The sequence below is a fragment of the Armigeres subalbatus genome, chromosome 3, assembly GCF_024139115.2.
Source record: "Armigeres subalbatus isolate Guangzhou_Male chromosome 3, GZ_Asu_2, whole genome shotgun sequence".
Lineage (NCBI taxonomy): Eukaryota > Metazoa > Arthropoda > Insecta > Diptera > Culicidae > Armigeres > Armigeres subalbatus.
The window spans coordinates 245,211,530-245,224,507 of NC_085141.1; the positions used below are offsets into that span (position 1 = coordinate 245,211,530).

Consider the following 12,978-nt stretch of genomic DNA (forward strand, 5'->3'; position numbering starts at 1 on the left):
AGAGAGTTGGAATAACAGGAGAAATTGTTCAAGCCGACAGGTAATATTCTTTTTAAGAATCATGGATGGAACACCGTCTGAGGTGTTGAAAAAGTCACGTATAACATTATCTTCAACGGCAATCACCAGAGGGCGGTGATGAGCAACATCCTTAACTAAGGGTGCAGGAGCCAAACAGATGGAAGGTGCCGTGGTACGACCACTCACGAAGCAGAGGTCCAGAGAGCGATTATTATCGATAACCTAGCCATTAACTTGATATAACGTTGAGATACTGTAGTTATTCAGAAGTTTAACGGAACCTGGAGTTGACAGCCGCTTCTCTTTGACGACGGACGTGTTTCATTTATCGCTTTGATTCGATTCCACTCTTCATAATGAGTATTGCGCGCAAAAATACGGTGGTGATTGATTTTAACATTCTGCCAGAAAGGCCCAACGCAGTGAAAGTCCACCAGTTCCTGGAGAAAGAAATTCAACTCCAACTGGCGGAGACTGAAAACATTCAATTACACAATATACGTAATTGTGTATATATTGAATTCAAGGATAGTGAAGCTGCTGCTCGCTGCCAAAGACTGCATAATAACAGGCATGTTATTTATCACGGAGACAAAGGTTTCAAGATACCAGTGTACGTGGAGAGTGAGGCTATCCCGGTGCGTGTACACGATCTTCCGCCGGCGATGAAGCACACCACAGTCATTGCGTTCCTGGAGAAGTATGGTGAGGTCTTGTCCGTGACACGAGAGCGATGGAAGAAGTTTTTTCCGGGAGTTTATAATGGGGTAAGAATTCTTCATATGAAGATAAAACATCCCATACCATCTGTAGCTACAATTGCTGAAAATGTCACCCTGATAACATATCCGGGGCAGCCCAAAATATGCCAGAAATGTCATAACACGGCCCATCCAAAACAGAAATGTTCGGATATAACGCAAATTGACAATAACATAACCCAACAACCTTCAACTGACGAACAAAAAACATCAATGAACGCCACTACTGCAGATCCGAAATATAACCAAAATCCACCAACACTCGATACCGATAACTTTCCTCCTATCATCCGTAAACCACATTCATCACAGCAAACAGAAATCATCCCACCAATAGTACCTACAGTTTCAATACCGGACCAAAACCAAACCAATAGCAGTGACGATGACGACGACGACAAGGGAGACGAGAACGATAGTACATCGCCACACGAAGCTGATGGCAATAACAAGCGACGGATGTCAACAAGGCGCACGAAAGAGCGAAAAAAGATGTGCTCTAGCCAGGGTTCCCAGAACGACTGCGCAACTAGTGGATTTCTGGATAAGAGAAAGTCCAAAAAGTGATTTTTTTTATTATACATTTTTATATTGTAACAATATAAAACTAGTATTTCGGCTCCGTAAAGCCTCCGGGCGTTTGAGCCTTTCAAATAAATAAACTATTTAAAAAAAAAAAAAAAACGGAACCTGCATGGAAAGTGGAGCTTTCAAGATCCGAACGGAAGAAGCCGCTGTGAATAGGAGTCCATGCAATCCCCGTAAGGTTGAAGTCGCCCAAAATCACAACATTGTCAAAAGGCGCGGCTATATCTGAAGCAGAAGATAGAGATCTGCAGTGTGTGTCAATAAGATCCAAGTCGAGAGTCCTATCCGGAGGGATGTACACAGCACAGAAGAATAGTTGCCTGTCACCCAGCTGAATAACAACCCATACTTGCTCAACGATGTTCCAAGAATCGTCCTCAACCATTTTTGCTTTCAAGCTGTTTAGTTCCTGCTATTCATCGTGTTGTGATCATAGCGAAAAACTTCGTACCCGACTCCAAAAACGTAGCTCGAAATAGTAGTAGATGGATATGTCGGACTGCATGTGGCGAGGAGCGGATGAAGTACTGCAAATCGGAACACTATCAGGCAGAAAAGGATTCATTGACTGAGAGTACTTGCCGACCTAAGGAGTTCGGAAGACCCCATTTCCTGACCCAAGCACAGGAGAACAGGAGCACAGGACGTCTGCTGGTTTGTCCAGCGCAGGATACTGAAAAGTGGATCGGCATCAGACATCGGAGAAACGAAAACTTGACTGTACTTGCCTGTCGTCGCAGGCTGGAAGACCCCCGATCTACAGCTAGCGTCAGGACCAGGACGACTAAGGTGAACGCGTGCAGCAGAAGGCAGGACTAAGCTAGAGGAGTCGGTGGCTTCCATAATGCTTTCCACAATGTGCCCCGGTTGCGAAAAATAACGAAGAATTGACAGTAGCCTCGGATGTAAAAAAATGTTCTGGTCGGAGCTGCATCACTACCAGATCTGCCGCTTGAAGGTCACGAATTGCATACTTGCCAGAGAATGATGACTAGGAGACCCCTACACCGAACTCGATAGCAGATCCAGAACGACTCTGATGTCAGGAAACAGCACGATTGTGCAGGCAGGTAGCAGCTTCCGAGACTGAATCGAGTGGTTCGGGGTCTCCCATAGGGCGACAGGCAGTGCGTTCTGGCGTGCAGTAACGTAGAGAATGGATCAATTCACAGTGCGATATTACAGGTAACAGGTTGCGCCGGAGGCAGCTAGCGTTTAGCAAGTCAAATTTTCTCCGGACGCTAGAATCGAAAACGGCGATGTTCCAGTTTCGTCGGAGATCATGATCAAAATCGAGTGTCCGGACGGGGCCACAAGTTTTTTGAAGAACGATCTTCAAACTCCCGGAACAGAATTCCTTTAGGCCAAGTATCGATATTTAATGCCAATTCGTGAAACCTAGGATCGATTCCGATTTTGTACGATATAAAGGTCATACGACTCGTGTCGGCTCTTAGTCGTACCAGCGGAACGGCCTTAACAGTATCTGCACCCGGCAGACATTTCTTTACCATTTTTTCTACCACTTCTCTTTTTTCTACAACAACTCTACGGGTTCAGAAACAGTGATTACACTGGCTTCAGTCACGATTTTAGTTCCACCAAGAAGCTGCTGATTATTAGCCGCGTCATCGTCACGACGTCTTTTCAAGAGGTTTCGAAGGGGGTTTCCGGAAACTGCCGAGTACTCTAGAACCGATGGCGAGATGCGTTTCGAGAGTTACGCGATCTGTTGTCCTTGTCTAGCCAGTTTTTTATCTCTTTATGAACAGATTCTTGTATATCAGTGATCGCCACCGTCACCGAACGACGAGACGGCCGATTTGAATCTTATCATCTTCATCAAATTCGCACACTCATCGCACATCCACACAAGGTTTGGGCTTTCATGAACAATCTTCACAAATGGCTTGTTGAACTTTGTAGGCGTCGTCGGCAAAGCCGTACATTTCAGATGGAACACTTTTTCGCAAGAAGCCATACACACGATGGAATTCTCCTCCTTAACTGGTCTCGCGTAGTGATCACAGGCAGATGCCGACATATTCTGCGAATTATTGTTTTCCAACTCGTTTAGCAATCGCACGGTGGAGATACTCTAACTGGGTTGCTTATCCGTGTGTGGCAAAAGTACGGTCGCACAAAAAGTGCACAAAGGGAACAGTAACCACTAGCGAGGCTGAACGGTGCGCTAACAACGCGATATTATTATCAATATTATCCACCACTACCTCGACCGATACACGAAAACTTCCACTGTACAGGGCTAGAAAAGTCAATCAATCACACCCAGATACAAACACCGACTTTAAAAAACAACAACACAACACAGGAGACAAGAGAACCTAAAGGAGCTAAAAGGAATACTCAAGTTCTTTCGCGAAAACCGCGTTTTGAATAATCGCCCCAATAATTAGTAATCGAATTTAATCTTGCCATGCAATAAACGCAAACTCGCGGGAATAATGACCATCAAATTGGTAGGAAGACGGGAGCCAAATTGTAAAGGAAATGGGACAACTCGGCCAATGGCAGGTGGACTCACCGCCTAATCACAAATGTTTTATTTTTCTACAATAGGGTGGGAATCTGCAAACAGACACCTATAATGGGCGAACGGGGTAGGAACACCGCCAGGCAGAAACTGTGTTAGATGAAAACATCCCCATTGGATCTCCAGATAGGTTTGGTATCAGTCGGTGGGTCCACCTACCCTTCGAGGAGTTATCCTACTCACCATCTGGTAACCGAAGCTACCATGATGGCCCTTCTGGCTCCTCTGGTACCACGCATATCGAATCACTCCTCGTATTCCCGGATGACCAGCACACCTTAGAGCTATTGAACATCAACCGCGATAATGCCACAATAACAACTGAAGGTCTCTTGCAGGCATAGTAAACATGGCTGCCGAAGGTCACCCACATGAATCATTGCATGTTATGCCGACTTACGGTTGGTGCCCTGACAACAACCACCTCCGTCTTATGGTTTGCAAGCACTCTTACAGTCCCCCACAGTACTAATCGCGTGAGCCGCAACCTCACGAATTAACTCCCCGTAAACCTCTAGCGTATGGGTCTCCAGTAACCTTGCGATGAAAGGCGTAGGATTGCCAATCCGGAGATGGGGAGTTCGATTCTTGGTACGGTCTAGAATGTTTTCGGGCTGAAGACAACGTCGACTCCCTGGGCATAGAGTATCCATTGTACTTGCCACACAGGATACATACTCATGTAATGGCGGTCATAGAAAAGCTTTCAGTTAATAACTGAGGAAATGCTAATAAAATACTAAGTTGAAAAGCCGGCCAAGTCCCAGTTTGAATGTAGAACTATTGAATAAGAAGAAGAAGAAGAAGAAGAAGAAAAAGAAGAAGAAGAAGAAGAAGAAGAAGAAACCTCCAGCGTAAGGGTGTTGTTGGAGGCTTTTGGAATAGACACTACCGCCGATAACATCGTCGGAAGAATATGGCAGACCGCAGTGGAGCAGTGGAGTACTATCGCAAGAGTCCCGACCACGATAGCATACATTCTACAGCGAGCAGTAGCAGACCAACATTAATAAAGGCGGGCCATTCAACCGGCCAACAGCACCGAGAACGTTTATACTGCCGCAATGCCGTGAAAACTAGAGCCGAGGAGCAATCGGCGTCCAGCTTACTAGTGGTTCAGATGAAAAACCAAACGTGGCTCTGACAGCTGCGATTTTGGAATATCCAAATTATTTCAGAACGGTACTCTAGAAGCGCCCAGACAAGGGTAGCTTATATTGGTGCTAAAACCAGGGAAGCCACCGGGGAGTCTAGCCTCGTATAGGCTGACGAAGTATATGGAGTGTGGACTCTCAATGATGCAGTTGGGCGACGCGCAAGACACTTGAAGAAGAAGAGGCATCTGTGACGGAGGCGATACCCACGATTGAGAGCTGGATGAACGGAGTTAAGCTGCAGATAGTTCCCTCTAAAATTGAGGTGATATTAGTCGAATCTATACCATTTCGTCGAAAGACATTTCGTCGAATGACATTTAGTCGAATGACATTTGGTCGAAAGGACATTACATCGAATGGACGTTTGGTCGAAGAGACATTTAATCGAAAATGATTTTTAAATCCATTAGAGACGCAGGACATTTGGTCGAAAGTACACTTCGTCTAATGGACATTTAGTCGAAATAAGATTTTAGAATAAAGAACCTTCGTACATTTGGTCGAATAACGTTTGTTCAAATGCGGACTTTCGAATTAAAAAGCTTAGTACATTTAGTCTAATGACGTTCCGTCGAATGCCCATTTATAAAAAAGAACTTTAGTCAATATCAATTAAAAAATGAATGATTGTTTGTGGTGTTTATAAAAATCACATAATTATTGCTCCAATATTGTCCAAAGAATGATAGTCATAAAAAGAATAAATAATACGAAAACGGTGAATATTCCGAGAATATTCCTGACTGGATATTGACTTTGGTAAACCCCTCTAATCGACTACGATGAATCTATTACACCTGGAATTCAGTCAAATAAATTAAAAAAATAATAAATAAATTCGTCAATAGACATGACGTCGAATAGATTAGGTCATATGACCATTTGGTCTAAATTAAATTTTCGGACAATAACTAATAAATTATGGTTGGTATTTTATTCTGAACTAATTATTGTATAAATATTGAGTGAAAGAAAGAGTTTCAATGTAAAGAATAAGAAAACCATTTCCATTCGACTAAACGTCCTTTCGACGAAGTGTCATTTGACCAAATGTCATTAGACTAAATGTTCCAAAGCCGACTACGATGAAGAATTGGCAAAATAACATTGATATCATTGGTTTTTGGCCATGTGCAGAAAAATAGATCAGAGGATATTTCACCATCAGTATCTAAGATACTGAAGTTTCTGTTAGCTTAGGTGAAAAATCCTCATTGGCATCCGTATTCGTTTCTTCAGCTTCTTGAACTTCCTCACGTCCACTGAATTCCTCTAATCAGTTTATCAATGTATCTTGTGGATTATTTATTCAAATTTAACCAAAAATCTGTTGATGAATTATCCATTTAACTAATTACCTATTACCGACTAAACACTTTCAACATTCGACTAAATGTCCTTTCGACTTCATGTCTTCTTCTTCTTCTTGACTTCAAGTCCTTTCGACTAAATGTCCATTCCACTAAATGTCCTTTCGACAAAATGTATTGACGTAGGACTTACGTCTCTCTTCACTATACCGGGTGTCATTTCAATATTTCTAAATCGACCGCGTTACGCTGTGTTGAAAGATTTTGAATGATAATAGCGTTTGTCCCATTGAACGGATCTCTTCGGAAAACCCCTTAATCGACAGATCTTAAGTATGCCTTTCATATTCATACTTGATATGACCCGAAAAACTTGTTTCAATAGGCCTAAAACTGTTTTCGAAGCAAAACATTGACTGCACTGAAACCTATAAATATGGGTGCCGCTTGTTCCTCGCGTCATTTGTTTGCTGGACTCTGATGGGTGCAGACGCTAGCGGATAAGCTGCAACTGCGCACCAAAATAAGCCATGAAAGAAGGTGATGCAATTTTTCCTTCTCATTCTGTTCAGAACTTCCAACGGGATATTTTTCTTTCATTCTAACCGGGACAAGCAAAGCCTCAGCAGCATCGATTCGACAGAACTCGCAACTTTTCGCAAAATAGCATCGTCCGCATCATCCGCTTTTCGGCCCGGCTACGCCGAGGCCACCATCAGCCAAAGCATGCCAGTACTGCCGCAGAAAATGTTCCAGAAGCAGCCTATTCTACAGACCCGACACCGCAGCAATGCCGAGGAGATACCGGCAACAGAGTCGAGCCGAAACTAGCCGGCATCAATGAAGAGCTGAGGCCGACCGGCATCAGTGTTGAGCCGAGACCGGCCGGCATTGGTATCGAGCCGAAACAAGTTGAAGAAAATCAAGAGAAAGAACTGCAATGTTCTTGAAGAAATCGCGTGTGTGTGTGTTTTGGTTTCGAGTAAAGAAACCCCCTCGGTCAACCAGTTCCCCGAAAGGAGTTAATTTTCGGCCCTTATCAGGGCCAAGAGAGTTAATAATAATTGCTGCATTGAGGCAATTCGCATCCCGCTGGTTCCATTGAAGAAACAGCACACGTCAAGCGGATATGCTGCATGAAGACAGCTTTGGTTTTGCGCTCCACCCAGGAGCACCCAGCATCAGCCCTACAGCCCGCTGCAACATGACGCAACAGATGGAGATAGAAAATGTATTTCTTTGAAGCAAACGGTTCTTCTGAGAGCCACTGATATATATAATATCAAAGCTTTAAATACCCTCCGCGTTAGAAAATGTACTTGGGTTCTAGAGATAAAATGTTATACGCTAATAGCAGATTTTCAAGATTTTTTATAACCGTGACATAACATAAACTGTGACCGCGAAGTGGACGAAAAACTAGATTTGACCTTGCCTTTAAAGACACTTAATATGTCCAAATTTCTCACATTTAGATAAATAAATCGGTAATAACAGCCCAAACATTATTATATAACAGTTTTCGTGAGCAATTTAAAAAAGATAACTCAAAATGAAAAGCTATCAATCGATTTATATAGAAAAACATTGTTTGATACTGTTCGCGCACAAAGCGAACGTGACTAAATGTTCTCCCAAGCTACCAATCCTAAATTTTCCGCACTTCCCACCTGAACAGCAATTCTTAGCTCGATTGCCTGGCTTGTGGCCTGTACCGTGCGAAAAGTCCCGTTAGGAAATAGACGCCAGCAGCGAGCAACAAAAGAAAGAAGAAGAAGCCCATCACGAACGCGTCGATGATGATGACGCTTTGGCTGACAAAGGAACGATATACAAGACGCTCACTGATTAGCCGACCAATCGGGAAGCAGAGACGATTCAAAATTAAGAATTAAGTATCAAAGATAAGTGCGTTCGCTTACAGAGCATTCAGTCCTTCTTATTAGATGGACCAAGCCGAAACAAACAGCCTTTTTCAAGGCTATAAGAGTTAAATAATTTTCTTATTCAGTCGACATCGCATGGACTCGGAGGCCCTTCAGTCGAAGCTGCGAATGAGCTGCTGCTTGGTCTGATGAGAAGGCATAAAATAGCGCAACGTGATTTTTTTCCTTTCATTCCGGGACCGGGACCGGGACAAGCCAAGTAACAGTAATATCGATTCGACAGCATTCACACCTTTTAGCAAGGTAGCATCGTCCATACTATCCACTTTTTCGGCCCGGCAGAGTCGAGGCCAACATCAGCCGAAGCATAGCCATCAGTACAGCAGTAGAAGAAGTTCCAGAAGCAGTCCACCCCACAGACCCGACACCGCAGCAATGCCGAGCAGATACCGGCAACAGCAGCAGAGTCGAGCCGAGGCCGACCGGCATCAGTATCGATCCGAGACAGGCTGAAGAAAAGCAAGAGAAACCGTGTATGTTTTGGTTTCGAACAAGAAACTCTTTCGGTCAACCAGTTGTCCATGAAAAAGTTAATTTCCGGCCCTTATCAGGGCCAAGAAAGATAATGATAATGCTCGCAATTGGTCACCGGTTCATCGGTCGGTAGTTCGTATCCCGCTGGTTCCATCTGGAGAAACAACACACGACGGCACATACCTACACTACATGAAGACAGCTTTGGTTTCGCGCTCCACCCGGAGCACCCAACATTAGTTTTACAATCCACCGCAACATGACGCAACAGATGGACATAGAAAATGTTTATTTTCAAAGCATACGGTTCTTCTGAGAGCCATTGATAGACTTACTAAAGAGTTCTTAAAAATTCTAAAATACTCTAGAGATAAAATGTTATACACGAATAGCAGATTTTCAAGATTTTTTCATAACCGTTACATAACAAGAACTGTGACATATGATAAAATAAATCACAAAAAATTCCACTATTAGATGAAAAATCGATTGAGAGCTTTTATTTTTGAGATATTTTTTCCTATATTGCTCATGAAAATTCTTATAATAATGTTTGGGCTGTTATCGCCGATTTTTTTATACAAATTAGGTGACGTGAGAGATTTGGATATATTATACACAGGGAATCATTTTTTTTGGAATGCGCCTGCGAAACAAGCGACAAAAGAGAACCAACGACAAAGCTTTGTTTTTGTCGGAGATAATAATGACAAAGATCCGAAAAATTTTGTCAGCAACAAAAAAGAAGACAATCTTGTTGCTAACTTTTCATTCCGTTATTTTGCACTATTTCTCGAGCAAATTTCGGTTTTATGCTATCATCGAATCGAGAATCGAACAATGATTACAAAATTAGCAGCGTATTTTCGGAAATATCAAAGCAAGCAAGGCAAATGATTCTTGTCATATTGTGTTCAATTTCTGATAAAGGTTTGTCGCTAGGTGCGTTTGTCAGTAACAAGCTCTGTTGATGACAAAGAGTATATTGTTAGGCGTTGCTCGAATATTGATTCCCTGATTATACATCTTCAAAGGCATGGCCAAGTCAAGTCCTACGTCCACTTCGCGGTTATGTCACAGACATTACCCACTGTTCGTTTTTTCGACTAAATGTTCATTCGACCAAATGTCCTTTCGACTAAATGTCCCTTCGACCAAATGTACTTTCGACTAAATGTCATTCGACTAAACGTGATTCGACGAAATGTCATTCGACGAGCTGTCCCAAAGCCCTATTAGTCAGCAACTGCAAAACGATCCATCGGATGAAGATCGTCGACGGGGGCCATGCGATTGCATCGCAGCGATCACCGAAGCAACTGGAAGTAACGATTGATGACCGATTGAACTTCAACAGTCACGTCGATTACGCCTGTGAAAACTCGGCTAGGGCAATGAAAACAAAAAACATGGCGAGGTAAAGTTTCCCCTGACGCAGCTCCTGTCGGGCCACGGATACTTCAGAAAATATCTACATACATCGGCTCGGGTGCGCTACCTTACCGTTTTGCGAAGAATGTGAAAACGTCGAGGAGACGCCGGAGCACGTGGTCTTCGTATGTTCAAGGTTTGAAGCATTACGAAGAGAAATAAATGTCGTTGAAGAAATGTATCGAGAGGAAAGCACGTCTAATGCAGTCGACAGGGTAGTTTCCCGCATCCGAAATTCTTTCGTCGGGGAACTCTCCGTTTCATGCAGCTTTTTATGCATTCATGCAGCTTTTTATAGAGGTTTAACAGGGCCCACTGTCAAACCCCACCACATCCTAGGCAGGCGCCATACCAGCAGAGAAATTTGGAGCCGCATAGTGGCTGGAAGTCGTACGTACTTTGGACTCCGTAAGACGCTCCGATCGAAGAGAGTTCGCCGCCGTACCAAACTGACAATCTGCAAAACGCTAATTAGACCGGTAGTCCTCTACGGACACGAGACCTGGACGATGCTCGTGGAGGACCAACGCGCACTTGGAGTTTTCGAAAGGAAAGTGCTGCGTACCATCTATGGTGGGGTGCAGATGGCGGACGGTACGTGGAGGAGGCGAATGAACCACGAATTGCATCAGCTGTTGGGAGAACCATCCATCGTTCACACCGCGAAAATCGGACGACTACAATGGGCCGGGCACGTAGCCAGAATGTCGGACAGTAACCCGGTGAAAATGGTTCTCGACAACGATCCGACGGGCACAAGAAGGCGAGGTGCGCAGCGGGCAAGGTGGATCGATCAGGTGGAAGATGACTTGCGGACCCTCCGTAGACTGCGTGGTTGGCGACGTGTAGCCATGGACCGAGCCGAATGGAGAAGACTCTTATATACCGCACAGGCCACTTCGGCCTTAGTCTGATTAAATAATAATAATAATGTTTCGCTGGCGTATAGCAGCCCAGATTTTACGTTAGAATTGAAAATTTTGATTTTGGTGCGTTCACTCACCTGCCTGTTTTACAGATATTTCGTAAACTCGCAAAGGCAGTTCTTGTTTTCTTGATCCGTGCACCTATGTCGATCTTCGTACCGCCGTCTGACGCCATTTGGCTATCAAGATATTGGAAGCTTTCATCATTCTCCACTGATTCCCCGGCTACTATGAAACTGGGTGGGGGAAGGGGGGTTTGTCACCGTGTTTACATCCAACTATTTGCTTTTGTTGACGTTGACTAAACCTGCCAAAGAAGAGCGCTCGGCAAGGTCGTTGAGCTTACTCTTCATATCAGAGAGCCGTTCAGGAGTGCAGCGTCATCCGCCAGTTTGAAGTCGTTCACGTGCTCCATGGTTATAGGCTGCCATAGCAGCCCGCGGTTTGGTTCACGGCCAATCGCACCTACCAAAATCTCGTCGGTTACAATGAGGAACAGTAGTGGTGATAGAATACATTCTTGTTTCACACCAGCTATGATCCGAAATGAGTCAGACAAGATCCAATTGTGCTGCACTCTACACGAGAAGGCATCGTACTGTGCCTCGATGAGGCCGATGATTTTCTCATTTTCTCATTCAGATCACCCTTTTTGGGCACCTGAAGTATCTTGTATCCAGTCGACTGAGAAAGTTGGCCCAGATATTACGAAATAAACGATGCAGTAGTTGATCGGATGTCATAGGTTCAGCTCTGAGCATCTCGGCTGATATGACAACACAACAACACAACTATTCAAACGTTAAGATTCAGAGTCACAAAAAATTAAGCATCAATCGTGGGAAGAGTTATTGATTATTATTATGTGAACCAGCCTATTGTCATATAAGATTAAAGATTTAAGCCAAACATATATGATAAACTGTTCTTATCATGTAACATCAATCGCTCATACATGAGCTAGAACAAAGCAAAACAATACAAATGCTTTATTCCCACGGCGCTGAACCGATTATAACTCTAAAATCAATCAATTGAATGAACCGCGGTACGTTCGTATATAGAGGAAAAAAAGACTCAGAAAACAACTTTTATGGCTGTGTCTGACGTGGTCTGTTTTTTTGCCCACTCGCTCAGTATAAAGCACTAGCTTTATGTACCCGGCCTTGCTCGGAATTGCCAGTTTGATTCGCAGTTTTTTTTTCACAATCGGAAAATGAATAAACCAATTGGTCAACAGGATAATTGCGTTATCTTATCGATACTTCATCATTTGATCAAAAGAAGGCAGATTTCATTTGAAAACATTGACTGATTTTGGAAAAGGGAGCGAACCCATAATCGCCATATTCCGGGCAAACGTCTATTTCTAAAGAAGGACAAACATCCACCGATGCCTTATTCCGAGCAAACGTCTATTTTTAAAGAAGGGATCACATTCACCATCCAGAAGGAAACACATTAATCATTGCTTTTTACGTTGGGCAAACCATGATTTCGATAAATGGTTGAATTGATCGATAACTAAACAATACAATAATGGGTTCAGAAGTTAGGCTGGAGCACACACACAAACATACAAACATTGAGTTTTATATATCTCGGCAACTTATTCAAAACGACGTATGTGATTTTGTAAACAAAGATGCATACGTCGATTTGTCAAATATGATGACACTCCCACGCAAACCAATACAACGAACATGTAGCCGAAACCTCCCCTACCTGTATGTGGCGATAGTTTGCGTGGGAGTGCTATCAGATTGCAGAAATCAACGTTTAAATTTTTGTTTACAAAATCACATACGTC

General features: G+C 43.4%; 2 protein-coding genes across 10 annotated transcripts in view; one reads left to right on the top strand and one right to left on the bottom strand.

Moving 5' to 3' along the window:
• Positions 1-12,978, bottom strand: part of LOC134222461 (calcium-transporting ATPase type 2C member 1) — a 277,179-nt gene that overhangs the window by 190,399 nt on the left and 73,802 nt on the right. The gene's annotated exons all lie outside the window — the stretch shown is intronic.
• Positions 460-1,532, top strand: LOC134228094 (uncharacterized). The gene is made up of 2 exons (XM_062709873.1): positions 460-788; positions 1,095-1,532. Exons 1-2 carry the CDS (start codon positions 687-689, stop codon positions 1,347-1,349), a joined length of 357 nt encoding a protein of 118 aa, XP_062565857.1. The 5' UTR covers positions 460-686; the 3' UTR covers positions 1,350-1,532.

Coding starts and splice junctions, on each gene's coding strand:
- LOC134228094 (XM_062709873.1), top strand. CDS start 687: ATGAAGCACACCACAGTCATTGCGTTCCTGGAGAAGTATGGTGAGGTC. Junction 789..1,094: donor TTCCGGGAGTTTATAATGGG/GTAAGAATTCTT, acceptor CATTCATCACAG/CAAACAGAAATCATCCCACC.